Consider the following 13,988-nt stretch of genomic DNA (forward strand, 5'->3'; position numbering starts at 1 on the left):
CTAAAGAAAACCATCAACTATTAAGCAACCATCCATTTGCAATGTGGTCAGGGCCAGATTGTTACCTTTTCTTGCAAGTGGGTATAAAGAAAATCAAATACACCAGTATTATGAAATTGCTTATAATCTAAGAAAGTGAAGAAGCATTTATCTGAAATGTATATAATTATTTGGAAATGTGTATAATGTGTTATTTTTTATTGCTAGGACTAAGTTGCGTGAAGCAGGAAGGCAAGATAAAGAAACATCTAGCTTTTTACTTGTCTCTAACAAGGAAGTCTCAAACATTTGTCAGAATGGCCTGCACACTGGTCATTCCAAGAAAGAACAACTAAATCTTATGAAGCAACTTGGAAATCCTCAACTTGGCATATATTTATTCAGACACATTGATGTTGCTCTGAATTATGCATCCGAACACTCAATCCCGATAGAAAATATAATTGTTTTCAGGGTAAGTTTTATACAGAAATGGTAAATGCTAGGCAAGTGTTGTGTAGCATGAGGAGTCGTTGTTTTGTGTCCGAATCTTTTATCCCAATGATTATTTTTTTCTGACTATAATGCGTTTTTGTATGCAGAAGCCAAATTTAGGTTGCTAGGTAGGATGCTGAAAGTCGGGACCGTTCTCTGAAATGCTACTGGCTCCATGCGCAAGGCCAGCTAGACAGGTGCAGCTTTATAGTCTCAATGCGTGGGTCAGACGATGGTGTTGGGAGGAGCAGTTTGGATTTGTTAAGCGCTGAGTGTGTTCCAGTCACAACAAAGAGGTAATTACAGGCCATCTTCAAACTGAGTGAAAAAGTGGTCCTCATTCATAATCTAACACAGAAATACCATCAGATAATAGTGGTTAGTATACCTCGGATTCATATACATTTTTACTAAAATCTCAAGAATTTATATTTTCATTTCCTATGCAGGATTTAAATATCTTGCATTTGGAGAAGTGTTATGTCTACTACAGCTATTAAGTTTTTATACTGAAGCCTCTATGGTTGAGTGATAAGATCACATACTGTTTTTTTAAAGAAACCCTCCATCTGAAATCAGAATATAGGAGTGCATTCTTGATATTTGTCTGTGGTGTATATTTTATTTTCATGTTCGTTAACTCACAGTTCATTATTTTACATTGACTTTTTTTTTTTAAGTTATATGCTCTTAAGGGGAGTGGAACTTTTTCCTGTGTTTAAAAAGCACTTTGTTCAATATACTTCATAGGAAAAGATGTCCAGCTAGGTAACTGAATGCAATTATGTGAGCATTTTACTGAAAATAACTCTGTTTTCTTTTATTTAATCTGATAGGTTCTCTTAGGAAAAGTGAAAAAAATTCAGCCTCCTAAAGGCAAGAAGAAAGTTGCTTTGGATCCAACTCCAAAATTTGATTGCCACATGTCCAGAGTTCATCCTTCAGTTAAGGATTCATTGGAGGACCAGGCCATTGGTTCTTTGGTAGGGAATCCTTAACTTTTGCACATGCGACCTAATCAGATGTCATATTTCATTATGCTTGTTGTATTCTTGTTGTATTCTTGAAACTTTGTTCTTTTATTTTTAATTTTTATATTCTGTTATTAATTTATTATTTTGAGTGCAGAATACAACTTAAAAACAGTACAACTATCAGAGGCTGCTGCAAAACTAGAAAACTGTTTTGTAAAAGTTGTAAAACATGCTGGAACGCCCACCTTAATAAAGTCTTTGCCCAACACCCAAAAGACATGTTGACACCAAACTATCTTCTCTGAAAAGGGCACTCCATAGCAGACCCCATGACAGGGAAGGCCCCCTCTCTGGAGGAGGTCTTCAGCTGAAGAAGGAAGGAATGGTATTTATTGTTGCTATTGGGTTGTGATGGGATTTGAAATGTGAAAAAAACAGAGACTCTGACCTTACCATTTTGCAGCCATCGAAGTTTTGAAAGCAGACCCACAAAGATCACATCATAGTTTAAGGTGATAAAAAGCACTCCTGACCACAGTCTGCACTTGCTAGTATTAACTCTAGAAACACTACCAATCTGCAAACTTGGTGCTTTAGGGGGAGTGCATTTCCACCCATAGCATGTCTCCCAAACCACAGCGCCCTCATCTTCGAAGATTTAAGTATAAGATAGCCCTTTTTGCAGGTAGCACACTGCTTTTTTTCAGTGGACCTGCAGATCTCTATCCCCAAATTTATGACAATCATGTAGGTTTGCCTCTGAAGACAGTTTGGAAACTTTAGCTAGTGCAGAATTTGAAAGCAGGTTGCTCACCTGAGCAAGAGGGTTTGAGCATATTACACCGATCCTGGTCCAACTGCGCTGGCTACCAATTAGTTTCTGGGCCCTATTCAGAGTGCTGGTTTTGACCTATAAAGCCTTAAATGGCCCAGGACCGCAATACTTCAAGGACCGCCTCTTCCCATATGAACCTACCCAGACATCATCTTTTGAGGTCCTTCTTCATGTGCCTCCACAATAGATCCAGAGGGTGGCAACATGAGAGCAGGCATTTTTTGCAGTGGCTCCCTGTCAGGAATTCTCTCCCCAGCGAGGTTTGCCTAGCACCTTCATTATAAACCTTTAGGCGCCAGGCAAAAACAATCCTTTGACCAGGCCTTTGGTTGATTGACATCATATGCCTTTTAAATGTGTTGGGGGAGTATTGTGGTCTTGTTTTTATGCATTTTGTGGTTTTATATTCTAGTTTTATCCTAGGGGCCAGTATTAGAAACTGCATTATGAAAGCTAGGAGCTAAATGGCACCTTAAACCTAGGTTACGGGTGCAACAACAGAATGTCTAGGCACACTTTTTATAACAAGAATACAAAGCTGAAAATGAATGAACTGCAGCTAAAATATTATGCTCATTTTTCACATGATCTAGTCCTTCTGTTACTCACCCCCCTAATAGTCTAAAGAAGGTCTCTTCTCCAGAGAGTAGCTGGAAGTGGAGAGGCAGAAAAAGGGCCTCCTTTCCTTCCATGCTGCAGTTTCAGTCTGACATCTTGGGCGCAGTACTGCGCCCAGAGCTCAGAAACTGCTTGCGCTAATGAAATTCTCTGTCGCAAAATGCGCCTAGAACAATGGGAGTTTCAAACACTGCTGGGAACCGCCCTGAGACCTGTTGGTATAGAACAGTATGTAAATTTAATAAAATAAAATAAAATAATAGACTATTTTGGCCACTTGTACGGATACAAAGTTAACTAGCTGAAGTTGGGGGCAATGTCCATAGGGCATGGGCCAATATTCACCCACCACACAGACTGGCCGCTAAAATGGAAAAAGATGATGTACTTGGGTCTCCCCATTTCTGGGTAAAATTCAGTATGGAAGAAACACTTGTTAAAATATAGGCAGGCCTAGACCTAGAACACTGAGCCAGTCTAACAATAATCCTATGGACAATAAACATAATTAAAAAGAACATTCTGGCCAGACTGGTATATGTGCTTAGGGGCCTCCCACTTACCCCCCCCCCCCACGCACTGGAAATACTTCATTCCAACTGATGTATTTAAAAAATTGTGAGCTGCAAACAGACCTCATCTGGCATATACCAAACTGCAGCTCCCTATGACAGACTTATAAGTATTATCTAATTGCACAAGTTCCATAATGGCCACAAGAAGCAGATTATGAAATCCCACAGTAGGCAGATGGAACTAGATTTAGTCAGCTAAACAGCTGGGCAGCACTAGACTCTAAGCAACTGGGAAACTGCAACATAAACTCCCATCATAGCTGCTATCGCACAAGCCTGGCTCGCAATAGCAAACCAAGTGCACTTTGGCCCATTTGCCCACCTTGCCATCAGACTCAGTCCACATATAACAGCCAAAAATCTTGACTTAAGAAAAGCATGGGCAGAGTGAGTATCTCTCACAGAACATAATTTTTTTTGTATGGTGTCTTTTCACAGTTCAAGTCCATGCTCCAGGCAATGGGGGACTCTAACTCAAAACCGTGAGATTTAGTGTCTCGCACTCTACCAATTGAGCTAACATCAGAAAATGCACAACTAAGTGGAACAACTTCCACATAAATCACAAGATCTAAAGTAAAGATAATATAATAAAGATAATAAAATATATGAGCAAAATTTGGCCCAGATGCCCTGAGTGCAGCAGACACACCAGATCTCTTGCAAACACCACATACCATCACCTCAGGAAAACTCAGAAAGTCCCTATACACATTAGTATGTAATACACTAAGGCCAATTAGACATAACTGCACAGTTGGGAAAAGACCTGTGTTGTATCAAATCAGGTACCCATGACATTAGACTTAGAAAATATTCCTCCAGGCTTACAGGACATCAACACATCTTGGATGCATGGACCTAACATCCACAGATCATTGCTGTTGATGTAAATCATGGGTAGGCAAACTAAGGCCCGGATCCGGCCCAATCACCTTCTAAATCTGGCCCACAGATGGTCCACATGAGTAGAATGTGTCCTTTTATTTCAAATGCATCTCTGCCCTGTAATCAAACCCTTTGGGGCAGAAGTACAGACTAGAATTAACTTGGTTCCGGGCAAATCCCTGTTACATAGGAGGCACCAACATAATAATTGGCTACATACCTGCCAGGAAGGCAGGTTTCATTGAGCCATGCTCACAGCAAAATGAATAACCCTCCCAACATTGAAAGCCCAAGTCACACCAGGCACAGAGAACTGGATACAAGACCTACACAAGAGAAAATTCTCTTCTAAGAGATTTGGAGGACCATTTGAGAACTTTTCACCAAGTAGTACCTATAGCCAGAAGAAGTGGGAGACATAACAAAGAGATGGAAACTTGTGCAGTTCAACAGTTCATAATCTGGGACTCAGAGCATTGACACCCATTTATCGCCACCTTTATCTGAGCACATGAGCCTGAACAATGAATAACTTGCCAAACAACCAAACACCAGAAATTAAAAAGTCGTAAAAAGAATAACGAAGGGGTGGGTGTGTGTTTGTAACTGAAATCCAATGTGCAAATACCAGAATGGAAGGGGATTAGTTTGGGCCAGGCCATCATCTCTCACGGGATGTGGATGTCTGCATATGGCTAAAGAGTTTTGTGTGGTGATTGTAACAGCTTGGGGGTTGATTTCATTCTAACCAGCTTGCTTTTACAATAGCTTTTCATGGTAGCAATTGCTTTATAGCAGGGATGTCCAACCAGTAGATTGCGGGATCCTTGCCGTGTACAAAAAGTTACAAGGGGGGAGGGGAAGCTTATAAATCCACCCACCCCACACACGCTCCTCCCTCCAATGACAGTGGGTAGATCACTGCCAGTTTTTTTTTTATATACTGGGAGTGGATTGCAGTCTCTTGGGAGATGGACATGCCTGCTTTATAGTTTTGAATTCATACAGACGGGGATAATGCTTCTGTAATTGATTTAGTCGGACTCCTTTGTGGTGCTAGGTGCGCACAGCCCTCTTGCTTCTGGCAGGACTGACAACTGGGATGGGGGCAGTTCAGGAAACTGCTGCGGGAAGCAGGATGACTTACTATTTTGATTGCTATAATGCATTGTATATGGGACTGCCTTTGAAGGCGGTTCAGAAGTTTCAGTTGCTGCAGAATATGTTCCTTTTAGTATTAGAGCATTACAAGCACATGACAGTACTGTTCTCATCTTTACTGGCTACTAGTCTGTTTCATTTACCCATTCAAAGTGGTGCTGGTTATGACCATTTAAGCCTGTCAAGGCTTGAGAACTTGGTATATGAAGAATCAGCTCTTCACCTATGTGCTAACTAAAGGCTCTGGTGCTGAGTGCATTGCAAGCCCTACCTTTATAACCCCAGAGCGGACCTGACTGGGCCAAACCTTCACTCCGGTCAACTTGGGAGCCTGGAAGCCCAGTTTTATTGCTGATAGACTCCTGAGTTCTTGCGGGAATTTTGGCACAGGAAGACAGAGTTATGTCTTCTGTGTTTGAGGCCGGAAATGTTGGCTGTGCAGCTGAGCTGCAAAGACTGCTCTCAGTAAGATAGGGAACAGGTATATATAAATAAAAAAATTAAATTAAAAAAAAATCTACCCTTTTCAGAGTTTAAGGCAGCTTATAATCAAATATTGAAATTGCAATAAAATAACTAGTAATTCAAGCTCTTCCATTAAATATTTGAATGTTTCCATAATAACTATAGTGTTCGATTTTAGATTTTTTTCTTTTAGTTTTGTATTATGTTATAAATGGAAGGAGAGATATTTTTTTAAGTAGTGGATGTTTTACAAGTCAATTTTGCTGAAATATGACCAAAACCTAAAGTTATTTTAGCAGACTTTGTCTAGGATGCAATTCTACTAATCCTGCAAGTGATATTCTTGTGATATTTTTCATATTTGCAGATATATTTTTATGAATACAGTGAACATTCAAAACCAGTGGACAAGCCCAGGCAGTGCCTTCCATATGCAGTAATAGAAGTAAAACGCATTAATCAGAAAAATGCAACTGTCTCTGCTTCAACACCTTTGCAGTGCAGACCTCAAAAATTGCCTAAGCATGTGGGTAAGCTGATTTTATAAATGTGTATTTCATATTCTTAAATTAATACACATGCCTGTTTCCGCCCCCTCCCATTTTGTATGACCCTAACCCTAACCATGCTTTGTTCAGCCACTCTAGATGCTTCTCTATGCTACAGTGGCACTGGGCTTTGCTCACCTGTGAAACATCGCTTGTTTGTTTGTTTGTTTGTTATTGCCCTAAGGTCCCTGGGCAGGTTACAGCATTAAAATACAATATTGAAAACAATTCAAAACAGCTTATAGCCATAAAAATAAGATGGGCCCTGAAAACATACATATTTCGAGTGTCAAAAGCAAGGGTCTTCCGAATTCTCCGAAACCAGATGCACCTCCGTGGGGAGGGAGTTCCGCAGCTTAGGGCCCACTACAGATAATGCCCTCTACCGGCCTACCCGGACCCCGAGTCTTTGACAAACCATGGGTTAATGTGAATGCAGCTGTTTCCTCAAGTCTTTGTCTATTTAGATTGCCTTTTTTTTCTTGTGTCCTTCAGCTATTCTGTTTCTCTACCAATTCCCCCTGCCTGCCTAGCCCTGTACTCTTGTCTGTCGTCTCGCCTCTCTTTCTGGCAACAAGGTTTAGCTTTTTCTGTCCTTAGATCTAGAGTGGTCTTCAAAATAAAATTAAAAATCCCCTTTTATTGCTTTCACCTGTCTTCTCTTGCAATTCTTTCCTTTAGGCAGCAATCCTAAGTACACTTATTTGGGAGGAATTCCTATTGAAGCCATTGGAACTTACTTCTGAGTAAACATACATACATAACACACACCTTATTTTTGCCTCCTGGTATTCCTCCCTATTTATGATCCTGCTGCCTATTCCAGCCAAGGGAAACTTCTGGCATAATTAGGCTTGTCAGGCCTCCCCAGTTGGCTTGCAACACGGCTTTGGACAGGCCACACCCACCCGTCGCTAAACTGATGTATGTTGCCACGCATGGCACTGGTAAAGCCATGGCAGCAAGTGCTCCCAGTTGTGCCTTTGCAACCACAGCTTGAATTTGATGTTGTATAAATCTCTGGTGAAAGCAGCATGACTTGCATATGGTGCCAAATTAAAAAGGCAGAATGCAGGCCATGGCTACAGATGAATCATTGTGAGTGCACTCTTAAGTCATTCACTCCAGTTGTTCCTTTCCCATGCCTGATCTCAGATGCTCTCTAGCTTTTCTCCCCTTCTTCTCTTCCCATCTACTCTCCTTGTCCGTGTAGCTGTTCCTTCCTTAAAGTCGGTCTACGCAAAGTTATTTTCCATCCAGACTGACCTTTATCCTCACAGAATGTTGTGAATGTTCAGTTTGTTCTTTTTAAAAAGATTATTAATGGTTTGTTGAAGTGTTAGGCACATCAATTTGTCAAGTTTCAGTTGCTCAGTAGCCAATGCTTCGCAACTGTTCTTTGATGTCATAGGAAGCATCACTCCCAGAACCGCCACATTTTAACCTGAAGATACTGCACATAGTTTGGTCAAAAATACCTTCACAACCCTATACTTTAATCGGTTTCCTTGTATTTACAGGAAGAGGAAGAAGACTACCACTGGAAAACTGTACACGAGTGACAAGGATAGGCAAAAGCCAACTCATCTATGAACATTTCAGAAAGCCCACGATAGGCTGTGCAGTAAACTCAGAAAATAATGCATCTCCTTCATTTTCTGGAGGCCTACAGAACTGGAACAGCTCTATAGTTGAAACCCAAATAAAGCCCAAATCTACTGGAAGGTGGGATTCCCCACATATAGAAACAAAGGAAATTAATCTTCATTGTTCCCCTGATCTGGATGTCAGCAGAAATGTTAGAAGTGCCCATATTAAAAACTCTTCTTTGAAAACTCATCCTGAAGTTTCTCCTGCCTGTGATACCGGCTCAAGCACTGTAATTACTTCAAAACTGATTAAGGATCCAAGGTTAAAAAAGAGGGAACAAGTCCTAGAGAAGCAAAATGGAGAAGCAATCTTGGAGAAGCAATCTTCACAGTGTGAGAATGAGTTGGACTATAACTTGGAAATGAAAGTATCTGCTACTCTAAGCATGCCACATCCTGTAACTGAGAATTTTCTTCTTAACTCCAAGAATGTAGTTGATCAGAAGCAATATATGGAGAAAACATATTGGGAAGAAAATTTGGAAGGGACTATATTGCCATCTGTGTTAAACAGAAATAAAGATTCCCCAGTGAATGGTGAGCAAGGGTTAAGTAGTGTCAACAAAAACATTTTGGGTTCTCAGAATACTGATACAGATCACTGTTTGAAAACCTATGTAGGTGATAGTTCTTTAAAATCAAAGGTCTGCAAAACTAATAATTCAGACAGAACCCTTATGGAAGATGTAAGAGGAGAAAAAGGAACAAGACATTCAAAATTGCCCTCATTACACCTAAATCCTTCTAAAACATTGATTAATGAATGGAAATTTCCAGACCAAAATCCAGAAAGTGCAGCATTTGGCAATTATAAGATGGGAGGAGAAATGGAGAGCCAATTACAAGAAGATGATGCTTACATTTCTGAAATGCATTGCTCAACCAATTTGGATACAAAATGTGCTCAAAACAATTTTACTTCATCAGAGGAAGAACAGAATGATAGTGCTAACAGTTGTAGTCTCCAAGATTACACATTACAGTCTGAAGTTTGTAAAAAACTGCATATTTCTGAAAATGTTATGGGAGAAGTCTGGGATGAAGATCTCAGTGAGCAGTCTATAGAGAATCAAATGGATGCAAAGAATTTTGAACAAAATGGGTGCCATGCGGTGACAGAATTTGAAAAATTCAATAAGATTGAAGCACCTGTAATCATTAATAAACCAATATATACAGCATGTGAAGTAGCAAACAGCTCAGTAGGTGAAAAAGACTGCTGTACTATAGAGAAAGTAAAAGATAATTCTATTGGAGAGAGAATCGTGCATCCATCCCCAGCTTCCTGTGGAAGTGACATAGTAATGAGAGATTTTAATGGGAAAAGTGTGTGTCTTCCTGAGTCAGTTTCATTGGATAAAAATATTTTTAGAGATAGCAAAAAATGTCTTCTTTCCTCAGGAATATTTGTTGATGAACAAAGGAACTGTAAAACAAACACCGCAGCAAGTACCAGTGATTTTGATCAAATTTACACAAGCGAGTTGGAAGAAAAAGGTAAAAGAGATGCCCCTACAATGCAGATGCCTTCCTCAACAGAAAGTTCAGCAGAGGAAACATCAGAAAAAGAAGATTATGTCAAGGAGGACTGGATAAGTGATATAAAATGCTGTATAGAGACTTCAAGGAAGCCTGAAATTTTGGATTCAGAAAGCTCAGATTCTGACTTTAACTTCAGTGGTCAAGGTAGAGGCTCAACAACAGAAGGAAAGCTGATAAACAATAGCAAAGAAAAATGTGAAGACCTAGATAACCAAGCATTTCTAACTAAAGGTACGGACATGGTGACTTATCAAGAAAAACATTGCACTGCCTCTGTGATAAGTACCTCTGTTCCTGTACCTTTGGAGAATATAAAGGATATAGAATTAAAAAAACCTCAATCTCAGCCTGAGATTTCAGGTCTTTCAAATGCAAATTTTGAAGAGTTGAGCAGTAATTCCTCTTGTGAAGATGATAGTCTAGAAGTATTTGAACAGGATTTAGAGGTAAATGACCAGAACCTGAACGTTGTTAGTGACTTTGAAAATACATTAGGAGAGTGTAAAAAATGTAGCTCCACATCACAGAAGCCATGTAAAAATGGAAACTATTGGGAGAAAAAGGATGTGTATCATTATTTACAAGAGCGTATGGATTGGGATAGTCTCTTAGAAAAACCTAGTCAGAGTACAAAGGTTTCTGGAAAGCCCTCTGTGGAAGAGAATAAAAATGATTCGGAAGAAAAACCTGAATTGTTTGTATGTCCTGACCTGCAGATTACAATCACCAACATAATTCAGCCAAAACTGAATTCCCCTCATAGCTCTTTCAGAATGAAGACAGATATGGGGAAATGTTCAGGACATAAAAAGGATATGAAATGGTTGCAGGAGAAAAATACCAAACATCACAGAAGGAAAGAACAGAACAATTCAGAAGAGAAGTATATATTTTCTTCATCGTCCAAGGGACAAGTTGAAACATTTGTGCAGTCTGAAGAGTATATTAAGAATGTTTTGAATACTCTTAACACTCAAGCATTGTTATGTAAAAACAAACATCTTTCTCAAAAAATAGATGGAGCAATGTTTCACTTAAGAAAAGCACATCGAAGGGTTCAGAAATCTTTAAAAATATTAGCAAAAGCTGGAAGGAAAAAATCAAGTGAATCATCAAAATCATGTGAAGTCCTACAATGTGGATCCTCATCTAGCTGCGTTTCAGATATGCCTTGTAGCTGTGATAACATGAGAAATGCAAAACTAACTAAACTTCAAACAGCCTCCGAGAAATCTACTCGCTTAGATACCACGGAATTGAAAAGTACAAAGCCAAGCAGTGACAAACACATTATGAGCAATGAGCAGGAGATTCATTTAAATGTCATCTCTGGATATAATACCCAAGAAAATGTAAGTACCAGCATGGTAAGCACAGAGCACGACATCAGCTCTGAAGTTAATAGATGTACAAGCAAAGATAGTGCAAAACATTTGAATACAGCTGTTGAGAAAAAGGAGTCGTGTGTCAATCAAGAAGACAAAAGAAAAGATGAAAGGACTTGTGACTCTGATATCAAGGCAAGTGCAATTAAACTTGCTACGCCAGTTCAAGCGGCATTAGAATCTTCTGCAAAAGTGAACATTTTAAAACCAGATAATATTTCCATAAGGCTGGAAAATGTTTTTTCTGATGAAAACGAAGCTCTGGAAATAGCCCCAGCACCGCAAATAAAGATAAGTTTGAGTGCCAAAGCTTCATCCAATGATTATGAACTGTCTCCTGTGTCCTTGGAAAACAACTGTTTTTCAAATGAACCTTTTAATAACTGCAGAGACCTCAGTCATGACATCAAACATCCAGAAGTAGGATTTGAACAAAAATCCCTTGATTTTATCATTAAAATATCAGAGATCTTGAAAAAGGCAGATGAAACCACATCTTTGAATGTATTACTTGAACAACTTATATTTTGCAGAAGCGTTCTTCCCTCCTTTGTTAGAGCTTTTGAAAAAAAGCAGGAATGCTCTTCTGAACATGTCTTGGTTTCGAGGGAGATACTTGAGAGCACTGAAAGAAGGATGCAGACTATTAATAAATTGAAACCTTCCGCTATAGAATCCCTGATTGAACTACAGATTATAATGGAAACCATTGAATTCATTGAAAATAAGAAGAGACTTCTAGAAGGTGTACCAACCTTCCGAAGCTTGCTTTGGTATGATGATTCACTGTGTAGTGAGTTGTTTGGTGGGGAGTCAGGTTACCAACAACAATCAAATTTCTATCCTGCTTTTCAGAGAAGACTAGAATACAATGCTCTTAATGAGCTACAATCCCATCACAAACAATTAGTGGATGCCTTTAATAACACAAGATGGGAACATAATTCTTACTATTCCTTCTTGAAGTTGAGGCGAGAAATAGAGGAATGTGAACAAGCAATGAAAAGCAATTACAATTTCTCTGATTTTTTCCTTTCTGTCCCATATGTTTGTGGAGCTAACTTTGGAGATACTCTTGATGACTTAGAACATGCAAGAAAAAATACAGTAGATTTAATAAGCAAATCTAAAGCTCCTGGCATTAATCTGAGGGCAGAAAAGGAAGAGCATCTTTGGGTCATCATGGATATTATTGCTACAAAAGTAGAATTCATAAAAACCTGTGAAGATGTGAATATAAAAGCATCACTGTTTGGACTTGAGCACATATTTTTTGATGCTGCTAAAAGTCTTGCTTGGACAGAAAAAGTTAAGTTTATAAATGGAGATTTTAAAGGTGAGGAAAGACAAGCCATCAAAATAAATGAAGCTGACCTATCTAAGCTCTATGAGACTTACCAGCTTATGATAGAGGAGTTTGGAAGAAGAAACTTCAACGGTGCTGTTGAAGAACAGACTTTCAAGAAATCTTCAGTGGACTCTAGTAATTGTGAAATGGCAAGCAAGCAACAAGAGGCAAATTATTGTATTACAAAGTCCCTCATTGTACGCCAGGATATTGGTTGTATTGGTGAAATATTAGATGAAGTGCAGTCTTCAGATACTGAGAGATTACAACAGCTCTTGCGCAGATGTACAGAGCATATGGAAATGTTGAAACAGTATTTTCAGATTTTACAGGAAGAGAGTGACAGTGTTTTGATCACAAAAGAAAATGTGCTGGGATTCTTGAAAAGTGGTGGCATAAATCCTACAATTTTGAAACCAGAAGCTGTTGAAGTGTATGCTGAAATGACAATGGTCTATGAAACAGTTCTTTTTCTCCAAAACTCAATAGCAAGAAGAGTAGATAAACCAAGATTTCGAAGTTTATTATGGTTTGATACATCACTTACACCTGAACTTTTAAGATGTCAAGAAAAAATGGCTTCCTTCTCTTACCGGAAAGGCAACCTTATAGAAATTATAGACTCTTCCATCTCTGAACTTCAGAATGAGTGGAAAGCTATTCATGGCTTCTCAAAAAATTTGAATTGCTCGTATGCACTTCATCTTTTCTCAAGGGAGCTTAAAGAACTTTCAGAAACTAAAAACGTGCTACAAACATCGAAGTCCTTCAGTTCTATGTGCGTCAACTTGGTACCATATACTGTAAGTTTAAACTATGGAAGCACTGTGTCTGAACTAGAATACAACTACAATCAGTTTTCTTCACTTCTTGACAAATTGATGGTGTGTGAAAGGAAGGATTTAGGGAAAATGGCTCACGTTATGAAAATAATGAAGACTATTGAGCATATGAAGTTTATCTGTTCTAAACAGGAAAAGTCACCTTTGCCGCTGGTTATATATCAAATGGTTAAAAACTGGAGAAAATCTTGCGAGTTGAAAAGACAAGGTCTGGATACCACTGAAGAACATAGCACCAAACACAGTATGTGGAACAGTGGCCCACCAGCTTCCCAGGCCTCAGATTCCCAGTCTCAACACAAAAGGCCTGCCAGTATCGCTTCAGAAGATTGTTCCAGTTCATCTGAGGAGACGAGTGATTCCTCGCGTACGAAAAAGATAAAGGTAAAACCACTTGGCTCAACACTTCTGTTTTTAAAGAATGATATAGTGACAATGGTACATACTTTTATTTGGTTCTAAATAAATTCAATGTATTATTTTTGTTCACAAATGTGGTGATAGAATTCTTCAAAAATGCTGCAAGCATTACACATGGCTACTAGTCACAATGTACAGTGGTACCTTGGGTTAAGTACTTAATTTGTTCCAGAGGTCCGTTCTTAACCTGAAACTGTTCTTAACCTGAAGCACCACTTTAGCTAATGGGGCCTCCCACTGCTGCTGCGCCACCGGAGCACGATT

General features: G+C 39.1%; 1 protein-coding gene across 2 annotated transcripts in view; it reads left to right on the forward strand.

Annotated features, from left to right (window-relative positions):
* TEX15 (testis expressed 15, meiosis and synapsis associated) overlaps positions 1 to 13,988 on the forward strand; it is a 32,040-nt gene that overhangs the window by 11,462 nt on the left and 6,590 nt on the right. For both annotated transcript variants that reach the window (XM_083481612.1, XM_083481613.1), the window contains exons 4-7: positions 208 to 454; positions 1,311 to 1,457; positions 6,358 to 6,520; positions 8,059 to 13,688. In XM_083481612.1, the coding sequence (XP_083337738.1) occupies positions 208 to 454; positions 1,311 to 1,457; positions 6,358 to 6,520; positions 8,059 to 13,688 (6,187 nt within the window). The remainder of the gene's footprint in view (positions 1 to 207; positions 455 to 1,310; positions 1,458 to 6,357; positions 6,521 to 8,058; positions 13,689 to 13,988) is intronic.

The sequence above is a fragment of the Podarcis liolepis genome, assembly GCF_965112155.1.
Source record: "Podarcis liolepis genome assembly, chromosome: 17".
In the NCBI taxonomy this organism is placed as follows: domain Eukaryota; kingdom Metazoa; phylum Chordata; class Lepidosauria; order Squamata; family Lacertidae; genus Podarcis; species Podarcis liolepis.